The 17,720-nt window shown below is 35.3% G+C and overlaps 1 protein-coding gene across 2 annotated transcripts in view; it reads right to left on the bottom strand.

Moving 5' to 3' along the window:
• FSTL5 (follistatin like 5) overlaps nt 1-17,720 on the bottom strand; it is a 321,062-nt gene that overhangs the window by 52,988 nt on the left and 250,354 nt on the right. For both annotated transcript variants that reach the window (XM_054825507.1, XM_054825508.1), the window contains exons 9-10: nt 13,738-13,899; nt 11,547-11,681 (exon numbers count right to left, since the gene is read on the bottom strand). In XM_054825507.1, coding sequence (XP_054681482.1) covers nt 11,547-11,681; nt 13,738-13,899 — 297 coding nt within the window. The remainder of the gene's footprint in view (nt 1-11,546; nt 11,682-13,737; nt 13,900-17,720) is intronic.

Raw genomic sequence — 17,720 nt, 5'->3', positions numbered from 1 at the left:
GCGGCTTATCTGCTTCCTTTTGGCAATATAATTAGATGTTCACATTATCAGTAATCAGCACACAATACTATATATATACAGAGAAAAAACAAGATATGGGCAATAAGATTCAGAAAAGAAACTGATTCTTGAAGTACAATACTTAATTTTGTTCCAGAAACAGTTTTCCCTCTTCTATGACATGCTTCAGTAGTCATTATCAAAGAAAAATGCTGAATAAGCTTTTTTTTTTTTTTTTAAATTAAAACTGTCATTCTTTTGTACCTACGTTATGTATATGTGGTTAAATAATCTGAATTTTCCCTTTCTTTTCTCCTGGCATTAAATACCATGAAAGCTAAATAAAATGTTTTCATAAAATGTTATTTTGTTGCACCGGCACTCAAACGAACAAAATGGATATAAATTAAAACCTTAACATCCGAAAAATTTCCTAGCTTGCTGCACTAAGAGAAGAATGCAGTTTAAAATGGCTTTAAGAAGAGGGAAAAACAGCAGAAAGACATTTTTTTTCTGCATTATATATTATTCCAATAAACTGGGGGGTGGGAAATCCACTGATATCTTCTGAATACAAATAATGATTGTTGATGAATATAGAACCACTGTTTCTAATTCCAGGTTTTGTCTCATCAAAACACAAGCTTTGTATTTAAAATTCTGTAAATATTTTACCTGAATTTCTATCAGAAAGTAACAGCTGATAAATAAAATCAACCATTTCCTATGAGCTCATTGTGCTAGACTTTGCACCATCAGATAGAAAACCACTGCCCCTTTCCAAGCCTTCAATCGCTTATGGCAGAAGTGTGGAATTCAACATTACTTTTCAGAATTGTCCCACCATGATCTGTTGTACTTTTAATTGCATAAAAAAAATAGTTTCAAGATGTTTGAAGGGATGCTGTCTGCTTACTTCACTCATAGCCACCACCATTGGGAACTGTTCTGATTAATCTTCTAGATATCATCAAGAGAATGTATCTGCTATCTTACCCTTTTTTTCTCATATCTCCAATGTATAAACACATACCTTTATGTTACAGGGTAAATCTACACCATCATTACAATCTAGTTCCTGAGCCACACAAGTTTTTAATTATTATTTTTGTTTTAATAATAGTGCTAAAAGTGAAGACGAGTTTAACATGATTTACTTTTTGCTGAACTTACACTACCAAGCAGAATGAAAACCTTTATGCACATATCTACTTTTAATTTTACTGTTATAAGAAATTCAGATTTGTAGGTTTATACACAAATATAAATACATATATAAACCTTAATTTATTTGTGAAGCAAAAACACACCTTTTTTTTCCCCCCAAACTTATCTATTGCTCGCTTCAACTTTTTAAAAAGTAATTATGTCAATACAAATTCTGTCAAAATTCCATTCTGTTCTTATGTGGCATGCACATTAATTTCATTTCAGGTTAGGTTAATACAATAATCAAATATCTATTTTTATAAATGTTAAACTATTACTTATCAGTTAAAAACCACAGTTGAAACTTTACTTTTGGTCAAATATGACCATGTTAACTTACTGTTCTTTAATTTATTTTCTATAAATCTTTAAAATGAATCATGCTGAAGTCCTTTCCCATAGCACATTAACTCAATCCAGTCTACACTAGTAGGAAGAAAACATGGTTCATGAGCTGAATTTCTACCCTATACTTGGAAGTTCAAAATAAAGTCTTTGCTTACGATGCTGTCAACAAGTATAAACTTGTTTAGCTCTGCCATAAAATAAAATGCCAGCATAAATTATCTCTGAGGAAATTAGGTAAATAGGTACCATTCAGTATAAGATGTGACAGGAAGATTCTATTAAAGTTGCATAAAGCCTTTCAGAGAGAATTTAGGCCATAAATCACAGTCAAAAGGCTTTTAGTCTCATTCCAAGTTCTAGACAGTGGAGATGCCTGGTTGCTTATGATGGCCATAAACCTGTCAAGTCAGTAGCATTCAGATCACATAATCTCTTGTTAGGTGATAGGACTATGACATTACGTAAAAAAAGTACAGCTAGAAATAGATCTACTTAATGGCATGCAACAGATATATTATTTTTTTAAATTTAGCCCCAAGACACTGTGCATGAGGCAGGTAATTTTTATCCTGCTTTGTGTGATTAGGTGAAAGAATCCATACGAGAAGTTGCTTTGCAATATATGATGATGTCATAGCAGGTGAACTAACACAAGAGTCTGTGATCAATGACCAAGAGTAAAAGTTACTAAATATTAAAATATCATCAAGTACTGTCAAATTAGTCTTGAAAATGCCTTAATGGAATTACTTGATAACTTTCTATCATGACAATTGTTTCCCCAAGGTGCACACGTATGTCTCAATAAAATTTAGAGGAGTGACTTAAGAAGTCATATTAATCAATGGAAAACTAAATTTCATTTTATAAAATGAAGTTTTGGAAAACATTAAGAGAAATGAAAATATTGTAAAAAACAGAAAATAAAATAAACAACGAACCCACAAAACTGTTTAGCTTTAAGGGGAACAGCACATGCTTTCATGATCTATGAGTCTAGTTTGATAGGATTATGCTAAATTGAAACTGAGAGGAAAACAAAGCAGAACTGATGTACCTGTCAAAGTCATCAAGAAAGAAAAAAAAAAAAAATTTTTAAAGTTATTTTACTAGTAGTGAAGATAAGATTTTTAAGTATCTGAAAGTCACCCCTGAACATATTCACTTGTGATGATCAACCTTTTTTATTTTCCTGTTTTCTGTATTGTCAGATTTTCTTTATATCTGTAGATTACACTGATATACTCTATTCCATTATTTTAATTAAATATTCCCATGCTAGTATAATTTTTCCTTCCTATGTTTTTCTAAGCTTACAAAATGGTTTATTTATACTCCTTAGCTATGCATTATATTCTAATGCATAAGCTAACGTTACTTTGACTAAAATTTGAAATTTGGACCAATTCCATTGGTCCTAATACTACCTGAATGTAACCTAAACAAATAAATAAATCCCACAAATGGAAGGTGTCATTTCTTCCTCCTCTATTTGTGATTATTGTTGTACTTTGTATCAACAAAGGCAGTAACATCTTCCCCACTCCACCTTTCTCATAAATATATTGTCAAGATACACTGTCAAATTATCTTTGTTCTATATGTAAATTTTCTACATTGTAAATTTTCAGCTTCCACACAGTGTTTCAGCAGGAGCAAACTGATGACTTTTGTTTGCCTTATGGCTTCTAGGAATTGAGTTGATCCAAACCTGTCTGTGATTATCAAAGGTAGTCATCAACATAAATCTGCAGTGGAGCTGTCAATTTGTGTGCTCATGCTTTACGTGTTGCTAAATCCAATAGTATGGAGAAGAAAGCTATGAGTAAATAAAAGATTTGAGAGTTCCTTAAAATGCATCTGTATGTACTGCAAGCTAGACAATGAAAAGCCACCTTTATCAGTTTCTCCAGAGATGCTGGAGTGCTCGAATAAAGATCCCATTTACAAAAAGAGAGAAATGGCCGTCCTTAAGAAAGGAAGTATCCTTAGTTACAATTAACATCCCATTTTCATTCTAACAGAAGTTCCAGCAGCTTGATATTCCTTTACACCAATGCAGCAGCAAAGGCCCCAGAAATCATCACAAATGGCTGCTAAAGGTGGAAGAAAAGCATTGTGATATCAGAGTTACTCAAGGTTTAAATTGTGCTGATATGAACCAGATTTTTTTTAATGTTCCATTGACAATATTCTTCTATAAATATTTTTGTTCTGTACTTGCACAGAAGCAGGATAATAATTGAAAAAAGAGGCTGATTAAATACTTTGTGCTTTACAAAGGAACAAAAAAAGAGAGTAAATGACGTGTAGTCAAGACAAACTCTTAAAATAACCAGGTCCAAATGAAGTACATAAAAATACTTGCTAAAAGTTGTTTTGGATGTTTGGTCTGGTGCTATTAGTTTTGAATAAATTTCAGAATACATCATAAAGCTCAAGAGGAATACCACTACATATGCCTCTAGTAGCTCCCCCACTCCTTGAAACTTAATAACTCAAGTAGCTGTAGGCTAGTTAGACTGGCGTATGTATGTCCCAGACAAAAGAATAGACAACACTTGCACAGAAATCAATTCGGTAAGAAATCAAAGGATGAGAATATAATTATAGGTCAGCTAATACGTTCTAATGGAAACCAGGTCTTCTCAAACAAACCTGATTATATTCTTCGATGCAATTAGAAGTTTGGTAATGTAAAAATTCATATAGATGTAACTCAGAATTTTGCTAAACATCTAATTTGTTACTACAGAATATTCTCACTAAATATTAGAATTATACAATAGTAGTAAATAGTAAAGTAAATGTTAATTGAATTAAAACCTGCCAAACTGATCAATCTGAAAAAGTAGTTTTCATTGTTAAATCATTAGTAAAAGGTGAAGAAGATAGTGCTGGAATGTGTCCAGAGCAATGGGTAGTGAGTCTTGTCTTAATCATTTTCATCAATGATCTGTAAACAAACACAAAATCATTTCCTAAGAAGTCTGTGAATTACCTGTTATGATAAATAACAGTTTCAAAAACTTGTTTGAATTACTTTGTCAAGTACATCTCTAAAATAAATTATGTTTTGATATAGCCAAACGCAAATTTAGACATCTAGGGAAAAATAATGCAGACTATGTCTACACTGAGGCGCTGAGACAGGTGGGAAGGAGCAGGATTTGGAAAGTGAGGCCCAATGGGATATAGGATACATGGTGGATAAATATATAAACATAAAGGTCCACTGCTGATACTAGTTGAAAAAACTGACAAGAGATCAGTGGATGTGGAAGCAAAACATTACCAATTATGTATCTCTCTCCACGATATTAAAGAAACAATACATTTGCTTCTGCAAAGAGCAGCTCCCATTTTTTAAGAAAACCGTACCAAAACCAATTACAATCCTCAAGGCCAAAAGACCCTCTGAGTCTCACGGTAACTGTCTTATTATGAGAAACTTCTATTTAGTGTGTATGAGATAAAGTAATAAATATTTAACAAAGATATATTCATAGGGCAAGAATCCATAGAAGTCAATTCATTGGAAAAAAACTGAGAATGGAAGGAGGAAACTGAAGAAAAAACTGACTTCAAAATATATTATTCTATATTAATGAAACTGATTAATTAGTAATGCAAAATAACGAGAAATGAGGGAATCTCTGACTTTTTGTGTCTCTAACTCAGGTAGATGCATTTCTGGGAGGATACACTTCAGGCAAACAAAGCATTAGATCTGTATTCAGGCAGAACTGGATGCAATTTAATGTCTTGTGAAATGGAGAAGACAGATTAGTTAGATGAAATGGTTCCATCATGTTTAAATCTATGAATCCATGAAATATCTATTCCGAAAAATCAAACTACATTGGATGAAACTAAAACCAGATTTTAAACTGCTGTTTGTATTACAAATGTGATTATGCCAGAGACTCCTTCCAACACAGCTGAGTTCTCTGAGGTATTATTAGAGGAGCATGACAGTAGGGGAGACTCTGCTGTCTTCAATGAGATTTAGACCAGGTCGTTAATCCCCAGAATGTTTTTAGCAGTCACCGCAGGGGTTATCCAGCTATCACCCAGACAAGCTATCTCATTCTCAATGGCTTTAACTGCAAACTTGAGGGAAAATGGAATTCACAGCGCAAAAAGTGTTTCCAGTCTCTAGAGAATTAAAACAGAACAGTTCTTGCATTCAGAAACATTTTGGATGCTACTGTTGTAGGAGCAGGAGGTACAGATCTATTCATTGTACATGCTGCATGGCTCTTGTTGACTATCAATGTCATGATACTTTAAAATGAATGTTTTGAAAAGGTATATAAACCAATAAAGAAGGCGCAAGAAACACAGTGGTAATTAGAATTTTTGTTTTCTTTATGAATCTAAGATGCTAATCAATACATGAAAGATTACTATCTAGTGGGAAAAGCAAAAAAAAAAGTGTTTTACATTTCTATAAAATATCATAAAGGTCCAAAGTAGTTTCCAGTTACGGTAGAGTATTTTCACGAATCATTTGTTTTGAGTTTAAGGACAAATTTTCTCAGATTAAAATACAGCTTTTCCAACAGAGATTACAAAATCTAAAAATTCTCAGGCAAGGGCCCTGCTAGTAAGCAGCAGCGAGGACAAAAGGCCACATTATAAAATGTGTGCACACCAGGAAGAAAATTAACAAGAGAAGTGGGCCTGGAGAGGAGAAGGCTTTGGGGTACCTAATAGTAACCGTCCAACACCTACACAGAGGTTCTCCAGAAGACAGAGTCAGGCTCTTCGCAATTGGTAGTGTTGGAAAAAGTAGAAAGGCTTTCACACACACAAGCCCTTCTTCGGGTCTGACACAGAAGCAGCATACTTCAAAGCCTGAAGAAGAATTACTGACAGTTCAATTAGTGAAACTGCATTTAGACACTTAAATCAGAGAAACCAACTACTGTCTGTCAAAGATGGTCAAAATGATACAAGAACAACCAGATAAATAAATGCTATCAAAATTATCTCACGCTATAGACTGTTTCTACCTACAAACCTTTTGACTAATTTTGTTTTCACGTTTGTAGATTTTCCTTTAGTATACTTTTATACTCCAATATGCTGTCTTTCTTAAAAAGACAAGTTAAATAAAATGCTCTACTTACTAGAACAATAGAAAGTTCAGTCTTCTGAGATATCTCTCTTCTTTGTTTTAATTGGTACTAGAAGTAGTGTTATTCTTCACATGGATTAAAAAGGAGCAGCAGTACAAGACGTACACTGTCGTCGTATGATCACAGAAATTTAATGACAAGACATTAAAGTGACGAGATACTCCTGGATGCAACTCCACATCTTACAGAGGATTATTATGTAGCTTTCAAGAGATTATTTTGCCCTTGCGCTTCTATCCTTTTTTCCTCCCATTCTTTCTCCTTCAGTGTTTAAGTGTTCTCACTAACCTGTCCTCTTTCACCTGCTGCTGCCTGTGTCCTCCCTTTCTTCCTCACATTACTGGCCTCTTCCATTGACCCTCTCTCTTTCACTTTTTCAATTTACTCAGTCTTATTCCTCCTTACCTACCTTTCCTCGGGTGCTACTTGGAGGACTACTCAAGAAGCCAAGAAAAGCCAAGAGCAAAAGAAAATTATCCTGACTTTCACATCCACAAAAGCCCATGGAGGGAAAAAAAACCCAGTTACATTGAGAATCTACTCTGTTCTGGTAGTCCTAAAGTCTGGGTCTACTGCATGCAAATGGCACCTTCAGAACTCTACCAAACTCCCAAAAAGTGTCGGCCCACTATATAAATCACTGTTTGCTTGGAGATTTTTCCTGTGTCAAACACCAGAGAAATCATTATTTTTGTCACAGTATGTTCCAGTGATAATCTCACTGCATGAGCCAACAATATCAAGTCCCAGATTGTGATATGAAAAGCTTTCAAGTACAAGGCCTATAGCATTTTTAAGATGAGTAAAATCATGTTTTCATCCTAACTTCTGTTTCAGGAGTGGCCACAGTATATTAGCAGAAACATTAAAAATTAAAAGCAACAAAAAAAGCTGTTGTTGGAGACAGAGAACAATAATGGAATGCTTCATTCTAAATGGTCGACATCAGAGGAATTAAACAGGATCTGATAACAGACAGCACCAGACATTTATCACCAGTACTTCTAACAGATGTTTATATGGGTAATATAAACTAAAAATTTCCCTTACAACTACACAAATCTAGCAAAAAGTGCACTTGTGTTTGGACACAGATGTTAAGCGTATCAAAGTTCAGCTACAGAATGAGTTAACCAGTAAAAAACAATGCTGAAGTTAAGGTATTTTAAAGAAAATTAATTCCTCTCACCTGAGACAACGACAAAATGAAAACATATTTTCAGAAGTTTTATTTTTAGTGCACATTGAAAAAGGCTCATGTGCTAAGAGGCCAAACTATTCTTAAGACTGTCATCCATTATTAAAAATTTTACGTATGTGTGACAGAACAATGGTTCTGTGTTCAGTGCTGGCATCAACTGAAAGGATCTCGATGACAAAGCACTTACACAGTATTTTCCATTCATTTCCATCTCAAATTACCATCTTGATGATGAATCAGTATCATTAAAATATATTGACTTTTCTTGGGAACTGGATTTCACATTTCTGAAACTGGAAACTTTAAAATAAACAATGCCCTGGCACCCCTAAGTCATACTCTATCTATTTTTATTTTTGCTACTAGCGTCACACTTCCTGCAATTCCATATAGGTTTGCCATTCACTCTATTTCTTTTCTGTTTATAATACAGACACATGAATTAGATACCTCTGTAACCAATGCTGTGAATTTTGAAAACCTAGCAATCTGACAACATTTTAAGGCACACAGGTGAAGGAAAGCTTCACTTATTATTTAACAATCTATTTATCCGTAATGGCACTGGTTTTAATTTAGGCAGAGGTACCAGAAAATACAAGCTATTCTCTTAGGAGCTGTTAAAAAAAATTAACCTATTAAAAAAAATAAAAATGAGCTAGCTATACCCTTTCTGCTACATATATTAAATTTGTCTCAAAGCACTGTACTGAGTTTTCTGCATTACAAATTTGGGATGTGTTAAAGATAAGATTCCACAGATAACTACCAAAAATTTAGCTTATTATACCAAGTATCATTAAAACCCAAAAGCTTTCATATGCACATAAACAATCGGTCGCATAAGTACAAAAGTGAACATTTCCTTTGACTATTAAACTTTCTAGGAAATAAAATACATACATTGGTAAAAATGGAACTGTGCTCTGTATTCATTATGTGGCTTATGAAATTACTGTCATGCTCAATGCAGTGCAATTGTAGTTTATATTTTAGAGTTCTGCTGTAAAAGTTCTCACTACCCGCTCAATAGCCAATCAACTCAATGTTCTGAAATGCTTTTATTTTGCTATGATTTTTACCTTATGTGACATTTAAAGAGTAGACAAGCCCAGATTAACTGAAAAGCTAGTGAGAATCTGTTCTACTTCTGTTCAAAGCAATATCCTAAGATTTCCAGAAGCGAGTACTCCAGTAAGAAAAAAAAAAAAAAAATTAAAAAAAAGCAAACACATCTGCTTTATTCTCTTAAAGGAGGATAAAAGCAAAATTATTTATAAAAACGTCATCTGTGACAGGTATAGGTTATATTGGGTCATATGAAACCACATTTACATCACCAGAGACTATCTTTAGAATGTAACTTGTGACCTAATCAGCAGGCTTGGAATTAAAGTAGTAGTAGCTGTGTGTTTAAAACATGCGGGTGACGGAACAAAAGCCCACAAATCCAGGTGGTTTTACCTATGTCATTTTCTTCCCTAATAACCCCTAATTTGCTGCATTAGTTTTCTAATGCTAACAACTCCTGTCTGTGAAGGGACTTTTTTTAAATAGCATCTATCAAAATTTGTACCTGTGAGGGCAGTTTATTCATGTAGTTGTGATAATGATATTGATAGCAATTGCTTTTTTTAGTAGTATGTACCATAGTCGTCTTGCCTGTACAGAAATGGGATTCTGAGTCAAAGTAAGCGAATCAAGAGTACCAGAGTAAGCATCTCATGTAAATATCTGCTGCGCCTATATTTGAATGATATAATTATGCAGCTATGGATGTGTATTTACACATCCACCAATTTTTAGGAAACCATGTTCAGACACCAAGGAAACACGATGGTAAAATGCCTCCCTTCAACATACAACACAGAACTTACAAAGTAAATGACTTTCATAGAAAGGAAGGAGACTCTGTCTTTTGGATGAATTGTCTTAGAACTAATTTGGTTTATATTCTGCCTGCCTTCATTTAAATTTTTAATGACACCAATGGCCATTGTAACAACTTACTGCTAATAGATTGTAAAGCATTTGTTGCAAGCAGTGTTCATTGTGTAGCACGTGATTTTACAAATCCTGTAAAGATAGCCGATATAAAATTATTGCATCACATTACGATTCCTGAAAAGAGTATTATGCATAGGTGTGGGTATTCCTGCATAATCACTGCAGGTAGTTACATAATTGTGTCCTCTGAAGACTTAAAATACTTGGAAACCATGCAGTTGGATATAAATATTTTGTTAAGGCCAAACAAGTCTTTATCAAGTATAAACAAATTATTGTTTGTCAGGGTTTTGTAATTTGGCAAAACTCACAACATTTTTCACAGACTGCAAAAGGCAAATGGAGGTGACTTGAACTACTTCACATCAACAGATTACTAGAAATTCAGCTTGATCAAACAACTTATCCTTAGCTGCCTTCCCAGAAATGTCTGAGCAGTCATTTTCATGACACTTAAAAAACCCCAACACGTTAAGACTTCTGAAATGACAGTTATAATTAGCGCTACTGAAAGCAGCTAAGTAAAGATATTTGGATTATAAAATTTTCCTGCATGGAAGATTTCCTCTGAAATGTTTAAAGCTTAATAAAACTATATGTAACTAAACTCAGTGTCTTACACCAGGAAGGGTCGGGCAGACTTGCAGTGCTACTCATTCTGCCTCTAGTATCTTCTGTCGAGTACTCATCACTGTTGAATAAGCTTCCAGATAAATAGGAATGCCTTAAGTTAATGCAATCAGACTCACTAGTAAAATAACTATCATTTTGCTGGATATATTTCTAATGAATATGTATTATTCATTAAAGTAACAGATTTAAACTAAAAAACCAACAACAACAAAAAGCAAAAGCAAACGGGTGAAGTGTAAACTCAGGAATGGATTTTTCTGAGCAGAGGAAAAAAGGGAAGGGGAAAGAAGTATCGAGGCAGACAAATAATAGGTAAACAGGGTTTACAAGCCTCACTACCATTCAACAGAGGGTAAAGCAAGCTACTTTTCAGTAGTGGTAGAGATTTCTTTGACACATTGAACTCCCAGTTTAGCAAGTGAATGTGGTCACTGTTGCTCCGCATTTCTGGAGAGCCACAGTTACCTGGGCACAAGCCAGCACGTGCAGGCTGGAACTGGTCTGGACCTGCTGAGCACTCCAGCAGGTGAGATTGAGTCCTGTGATGACACTCATGTCATGAGGGCCAAGTTTGACTCTTGATGTATCTCAAGAACATACAGGAAGAAAGACTGGAAAAGGCCTTCCTCCTGCACCCCCATCGACCCCAGAAACCACACCAGGACTGCAGCTTTGCCTTATTTAGGCATCCAGTTCCTTTTTCGCTTCATATTCCCTTCATATGCAACAAATCTATCATGAGGAAACTATCCAAATTTAAGAGCAATATGAAAAATATGTCAATTCACAGAATGAATCAGAGATTTCATTTTACTTCTAAATAAGCTTCAGATTATGCACTCTGCTTTTGGTGCCCCTTGGATATCATTATTTAAACTTTGGAGTTTTTTAATAAGTTATCTACACATACTCATTTCAATTTACTTAATATTTCATAGTTTTTAATACCGATTTAACGTTTAAGTGAGGGCTATGTGTATTTTTATACTTCTCATAATACTTACGGGTCTTTCGAGCAGAATCTTCTACAAAAAGAGAAGAAATGTCTTCATCCACCCCTGCTTCATTCTTTGCAATACAAGTATATGCTCCCGTATCTTCATAGCGCACATTGCTAATGTGAACCTCACTGCCATTTGCTGAAAACAGGAAAAATTCAACATGCAGACATGCTACAGTGCTTTCAGATTATACATTCAGAAGGCTTTCTCAGCTCCTAGTAATTAAACCATTTTCATTCCTGAGTTCATAACTTGGAGGTATGCCAAACTAATCCAAAGGTATTCAACTGGCTAGTGAATTACATACACTATTATTCATCTCACAGATATCCAGAATATCTCAGCTGATTTTGCACATCAGAACCAAATATCAGCCTGAGGTTTTATATGTGCTTAAATGACTATGGTTGTCTTTTAAATCAGGTAAATATTATGCTTTTATATTTCATTTGGTCACTTGACACTATTACTGGCTTTACACAAAATAACCCAGGTTTCCATGGAACATAATGGGCTAAAATTCCAATATAAATAATTTTAATAACATTATTTGTTTGTAGTAAGCAGAGGCACCTGGTTTTGTTTTTGTGTGAATGCAGTGTAACAACCGAAGAAACAGGCGCATTGGAATTTTACACCTACGTCAGTGTGGGAGTCTATGGAAACCACTTCAGGAGCTGTATGTCAGCTTGAGTAGGAATGGCAACAGTCCAGGTTTCACAGGCTAAGGTCTTTTAAATAATGTGATGTGAATAATGATATGACAACGATTCATTGCATTTTAACTACACCATACTTGTTCAACTGTAGGATCTATTTTATAAAAACAGCTTTGTAAGTATTCTAAAATAGGGACTAGAAGGGGCACTGGGATATGGTGTAATATTCCTTCAAGACCCTCTTTTGCTTGAAGCGAATGCATAGATAGTTTAACTTGGGAAAATCTCAGGGAAAATGCAATGAGATTTTCAAAATTTTATTTCAAATAAGTATATTCAAGAAAATGGATTTTTTTTTTTTTTTGCTTAGAGAAGAACCATTCTTATTTATTTATCATAAATACATGATACAGAGATGAGGAGAAATTAACAGAATGCTGTTATGGAGGAGGAGTCCACCACTATCTACTCAGTGGAAAGTGTTTCTGCAAGGGAATTGTTCACATACATCCAGAAGAGAGGGCCATGAAAGAACAGAGGACTCTGACACCTATAAGAGAAGGTAAGACTCTCTTCAGAGAGGCATTTTGCTGTCTGGCTGTCCCACTGTTTCTTACACTGCAGCCTGATTGCTGTCCTGTCCTAACATACATCCTGGTTTTGCAGATCAATGAGAGCAAGTTTTGAAGGGAACAGTGGCAGGACGAGATTTTTTTTTTTTTTTTCCTATGGCTGATCAAAAATCACTGCAGAAGCTGCAGTGCTGAGAAGGTTCACTGAATTTGCAGAGCCCTGAAGATTCATAGAAAATTCACAGACTGGGCCTTTATTGTTGATTAAAAGTAAGAATTTCCTTTAGGTTTTTTAGGGCTTGTTTTGGTTTTATGGGGGGTTTTTTGTGTCATGTCTTTGCACTCCCCTGGGGGTCTGCTGAGACCCCTCAGAAAACAGCACATCCAATTCAGGTATTTTTCGTCCTGTCTTTTCCACCATCAGGTCCCCAACTCTCACTGAGATTCTTATCAGTCAAAAAACTTCTTTCAATTGAGCTGCAGTAAAAAAGTTTGGTCCATGTTCTGATCTAAATTTAAATTTGGACTCATGAAAAATAACTAGATTAACATCAATGCATTAGAATAAAATCTTTACAGACAAAAGCATTGTTTCCCAATTTAATATTAGTGTTGAATACTCATTGAATGGCATGAATATAATTGTAGTGACAAATTCTAATTAATACTGGGTTGGGACTGGGTCTTGGGCTGCTTGCACTACTCTGAAACTACACATTTTTTAATAGAGAAGAACATATTGGAATGTACTGGTAGTCCTGTCAGTAAGTACAACCATTATGCTAATAAAGAGAAAAGAAAGAAGATCTATGTCTGGAGGAGTAACTGGAAGACATCTTCTGAGATGTTTTAGCTTAGACTTCAAGCCTTGGTTAAAACTCTGTAAGAAGGACAGCTGGTATGGAAAGGATGCACTGATAAAGCATTCATAACCTGGAGAAAACAATAAATATGTCCCTTTACCTTGAAGAGTTAGCTGTTTGGATAACTTCGGAGTGATATCAATTCCATTCTTCAGCCAACCAAGTTGTGGGTTGGGAATACCTTCAGCATGGCACCGAAGGCTAGCTGTCACACCTGGCTCCCTTGCCTGGCTCTCTGGATAGACTCGGATTACTGGTGGAACTAAAGGCAGGAAACAATTATAATTTAGTGAAGAGTATTACCTTCATTTTAAGAAAAAAAAAAAATATGAGCAATTCTAAAGACTCCTGCAGCTATATATAACAACAGTGCAACAGACAGATGTGGCATTAGTCGCATATTCAGTGACATTCAATGCTGAACTCTATCACACTGAGTTTATGAAGCAGAAAGAATGTTCTGTGAGAAAAATCTCTTTCCACTGCCTGTAGTATCAATGAAAAAAACCTGAATTCTAATTCAATAGATTGAGGCTGAGTAATAAGATTTATATTTTTCCTTAAATTTCTTTATAAAATATGAATAATGTACACCCAGTAAGTTATGACGTGATGTACAGAGATTGTAATTGTCCTATTTCACAAACATTTTCTTTAACACTTTAACTTTCACCTTTCCCCTCTCTCCAAACCACCTATCAGCAATCCATTGTACCTTTATAAAACATGTAATCACAGAATCACATAATGGTTCAAGTTGAAAAAGACCTCTAGAAGTCATCTAGAGGTCAAGCAGGGCCACCTAGAGCCAGTTGCCCAGGACCATAACTAGATTTTAGAATATCTCCAAGGAGGGAGATTCTACCACCTCTCTGGGCAATCTGTGGCAATGCTTGGTCCCTCTCACAGTAAAAAAAGTGTTTCCTGATGTTCAGACAGAATCTCCTGTGCCTAGGGTACCATTTGCCTTCTTTACCACATGGGCACATTGCTAGGTCATGTTCAATCTTGTGTCCACTAGGACCCCTTAGGTTCTTTTCTGCCAAGGTGCCTTCCACCTGGGTGGCCCCCAGCATATATTGGTGCATGGGGTTGCTCTTCCCCAGGTGCAGGACTTTGCACTTCTCCTTGTTGAACTTCATGAGGTTCCTGCTGGTCCATTTCTCCAGCCTGTCAAATTCCTTCTGAATGGCAGCATGATCCCCTGGTGTATCAGCCACTCCTTCCAGTTCTGTGTAATCTGCAAACCTGCTGAAGGCACAACTCTGCCCCATCATCCAGATCATTAATGAAGAGGTTAAACAGGACATTTATAAGACTAGTCTTCTGAGTTTCATTATTAGCAAAATATAATAATCGTTGACATAACTTTTCCAAGGTTTGGAAACTTGCTGCAGTACATGCTTACCAACTAAGAATCTGCTACATACCACACATCAGTATTGGCAGATAGACGGCATGTGACATTACAGCGGGCATACTCCTATTGGTAATCAATGATTAAGCAAGATGAAAAAATCTTGCTGTGTAGATTTTTTAGATGAATAATTATTGATCTTATCTTTAAATATGTATAGAGAGAACTTGCTTGAGGTTGTTTCTAACAATAAAAAAAATTAACTGTAATGAAGGTTAAAAGAAGCATATTTCCTATTCCCCAAAGTTTTGTTTAATGCAGCTTTAAAAATGTGGACACTTAGCTGGTGTCACAAAACACAGCTGGGTAGAGGATGAAGTATCAGTTGGTAATGAAAGAAGATAACAAGATCAAAAATTAACTGTGTCTATTTTGGCACAAGATTAAATATTTTCAAATGCTATCCAACTGTTTACAAAAAATGTCCCAGCATGCTGTCCTATTAGAGCATAGAAATGCCTGAGATCACAAGAAATACACAAATGTACTGTATCTAAGAAAATATGAGAAAATCAGTGGGTTTCAGAGATATTTTGAACTAAGAGATGAGGGTCTTTTCAAATAATATGCATGTGAAATTAGACATAACTCCAATATGCAAACCACAAAAATATAATAAAAGAACGTGGAAGAAGATTAAAAATGTAAAAATTATGGCTGCTAGTTGCTTAGATTACCAGCTGAGAGCAAGACAATATAAAAATCAGGGACTTAAGATTTCCATTGAGTTTCTGGAAGGGACTTTGCTTTTATGGATGCAGATCTCTACTTTCCATCTCAAGTCTGACATTCCCATTCCTGTTCCCCCTCTGCTTCTACCCAGTTCTGTCTCCTCTCCCACAGGATCTATGTGTTCCTTACTGAGACCTTGCCTTCCCCACTGTGCTTCTCATACTGAGCCCCACGTAACTGTATGCTCAGACGGTCTGAGCCTCTTTTGGCATCTCAGCTCCCAGTCTTACTCCGCCTCACTTCCTAGGGTCCAGTTTTCATGTCTGCCCTGTTCAGCATTTCTTGACAGAAGGTCCTTTAGCAGCCCACCTCATGTTGCAGATTTCCTACTGTATCAAAGCCAAACAGTTTATTTCTCCACCTTGCCTCAAGAAGAGCAAGGAGTTCCATCTCCTTAGAGACAGGATTGCCGTCATTTAACACTCTCAAGCATCTCAGCAACACAAACAACTTTTAGGACCAATGGGAAAGCATTGCAACTCATTGCATTCTGATTAGCTATGAGAGGATATTTCTTGTCTGTTTAGAAAATATTAAAACTGAAATCAAATACTTCCTAAACAAACAAACAAAATCAAAGCCTGCATCAGAAGATGCTATTGTTGCTAAATTAACTACTCAAGGGTTAGGGGATGTGAAGGTGAGGACCTGCTCAAGAGAAAGCATGTCTGAGTTTTCTTCTACTATGCCATATTTCTGTAGTAGGTCCCATTCCTTTTAGCAGTGTTATCCCAGACACAGAGGTACTTGCATGACACTAGAACTTATTTCTTGCTCTATCTTTCCTCCATTTGCTGCCATTTCCCACTTTCCTCAGCAAAACCATGTCTGATATGTTATTTATACAACTAGAAAAAGATTTCAACCCTTGTTTTGCATTACAATTTTTTATATTTCATATTACCTTGGAGCCTACCTGTAATATGCCCCAAGAACTGTGCAACTGAGGCATGCAGGCAATTAAAATATTAGTGCAGTGTGGGCTCAGTGTAAAAAATTAATTCGATATGACAAGATGTAAACTCTTTGGGTTCATTTCAATCACTTTTTTGTGTAACTGACCATAAATATTAGCAGAAAGCAAATTTTTTTAAGTATACATTGTGTTTCTTCACGCTGACTTTCAAAGAGGTATGTTCTAATATCTCAACCTAAAGAAGCCTACTTTATAAGGGAGTGGTCAATACATAGGTTAAAAAGGGAGGGAAGACATCACATGATTGTATTTAGCAGAATCACATATAGTATGTAATTGAATGAATACTACATCCCTTATCATTCAGTTCAAAAAACCATGTGGAACTGTTTGTTCCAAATATAGCGAATATGTAACTATGCAATACATCCTACAATTGCTATAAAAACCCATGAAGATTATTTCAGCCAGGTCTAATTTAAAAAAAAACCCAAACACCAAAAAATCAAAAAACAAACAAACAAAACCAGAGAGAGAAAACAGTTTGTTCAAGCTGTCTGGAATCCAGGAAGAATGTATGTGTTTAAGAAAGAAATACATAATATATATCGCAAACTAGGTTCTATTGCTGTATGAGGTAACTCTCCTTTTTGATTAAACTGAGGGGGTTTTTTTGTGGTTTTTTGGTGGTTTTTTTTGGTTTTTTTGGTTTTTTTTTTAAAACAAACATGGTAAACAATTCTTCAGACACTATAAATCACTGATTTATATCTGGCTGAGTGTCTGGACTCTCTTTTCTTTACTTTAAGGTACCAAAACTTTTGGGTTTTTTAATAGGCCTTTTGTTTTAGAACTAAGGTGGGGAAAATTCTTGTCACCACTCTGCAGAGAACTTGCCTTGTAAGTCAATGTGAAAGCTTAGGGAGTACGATAACGTTGTTAATGCATAAACAGAAAGAAAAATGTCACATTGGTGCTACATATATATTGAGCTGATTTGTAACATACACCATAAACT

This window comes from Grus americana, chromosome 4 (genome assembly GCF_028858705.1).
Source record: "Grus americana isolate bGruAme1 chromosome 4, bGruAme1.mat, whole genome shotgun sequence".
Taxonomy (NCBI): Eukaryota; Metazoa; Chordata; class Aves; order Gruiformes; family Gruidae; genus Grus; species Grus americana.
The sequence above is the reverse complement of the archived record's forward strand: the minus strand, read 5'-3'. Positions and strand labels throughout refer to the sequence as shown.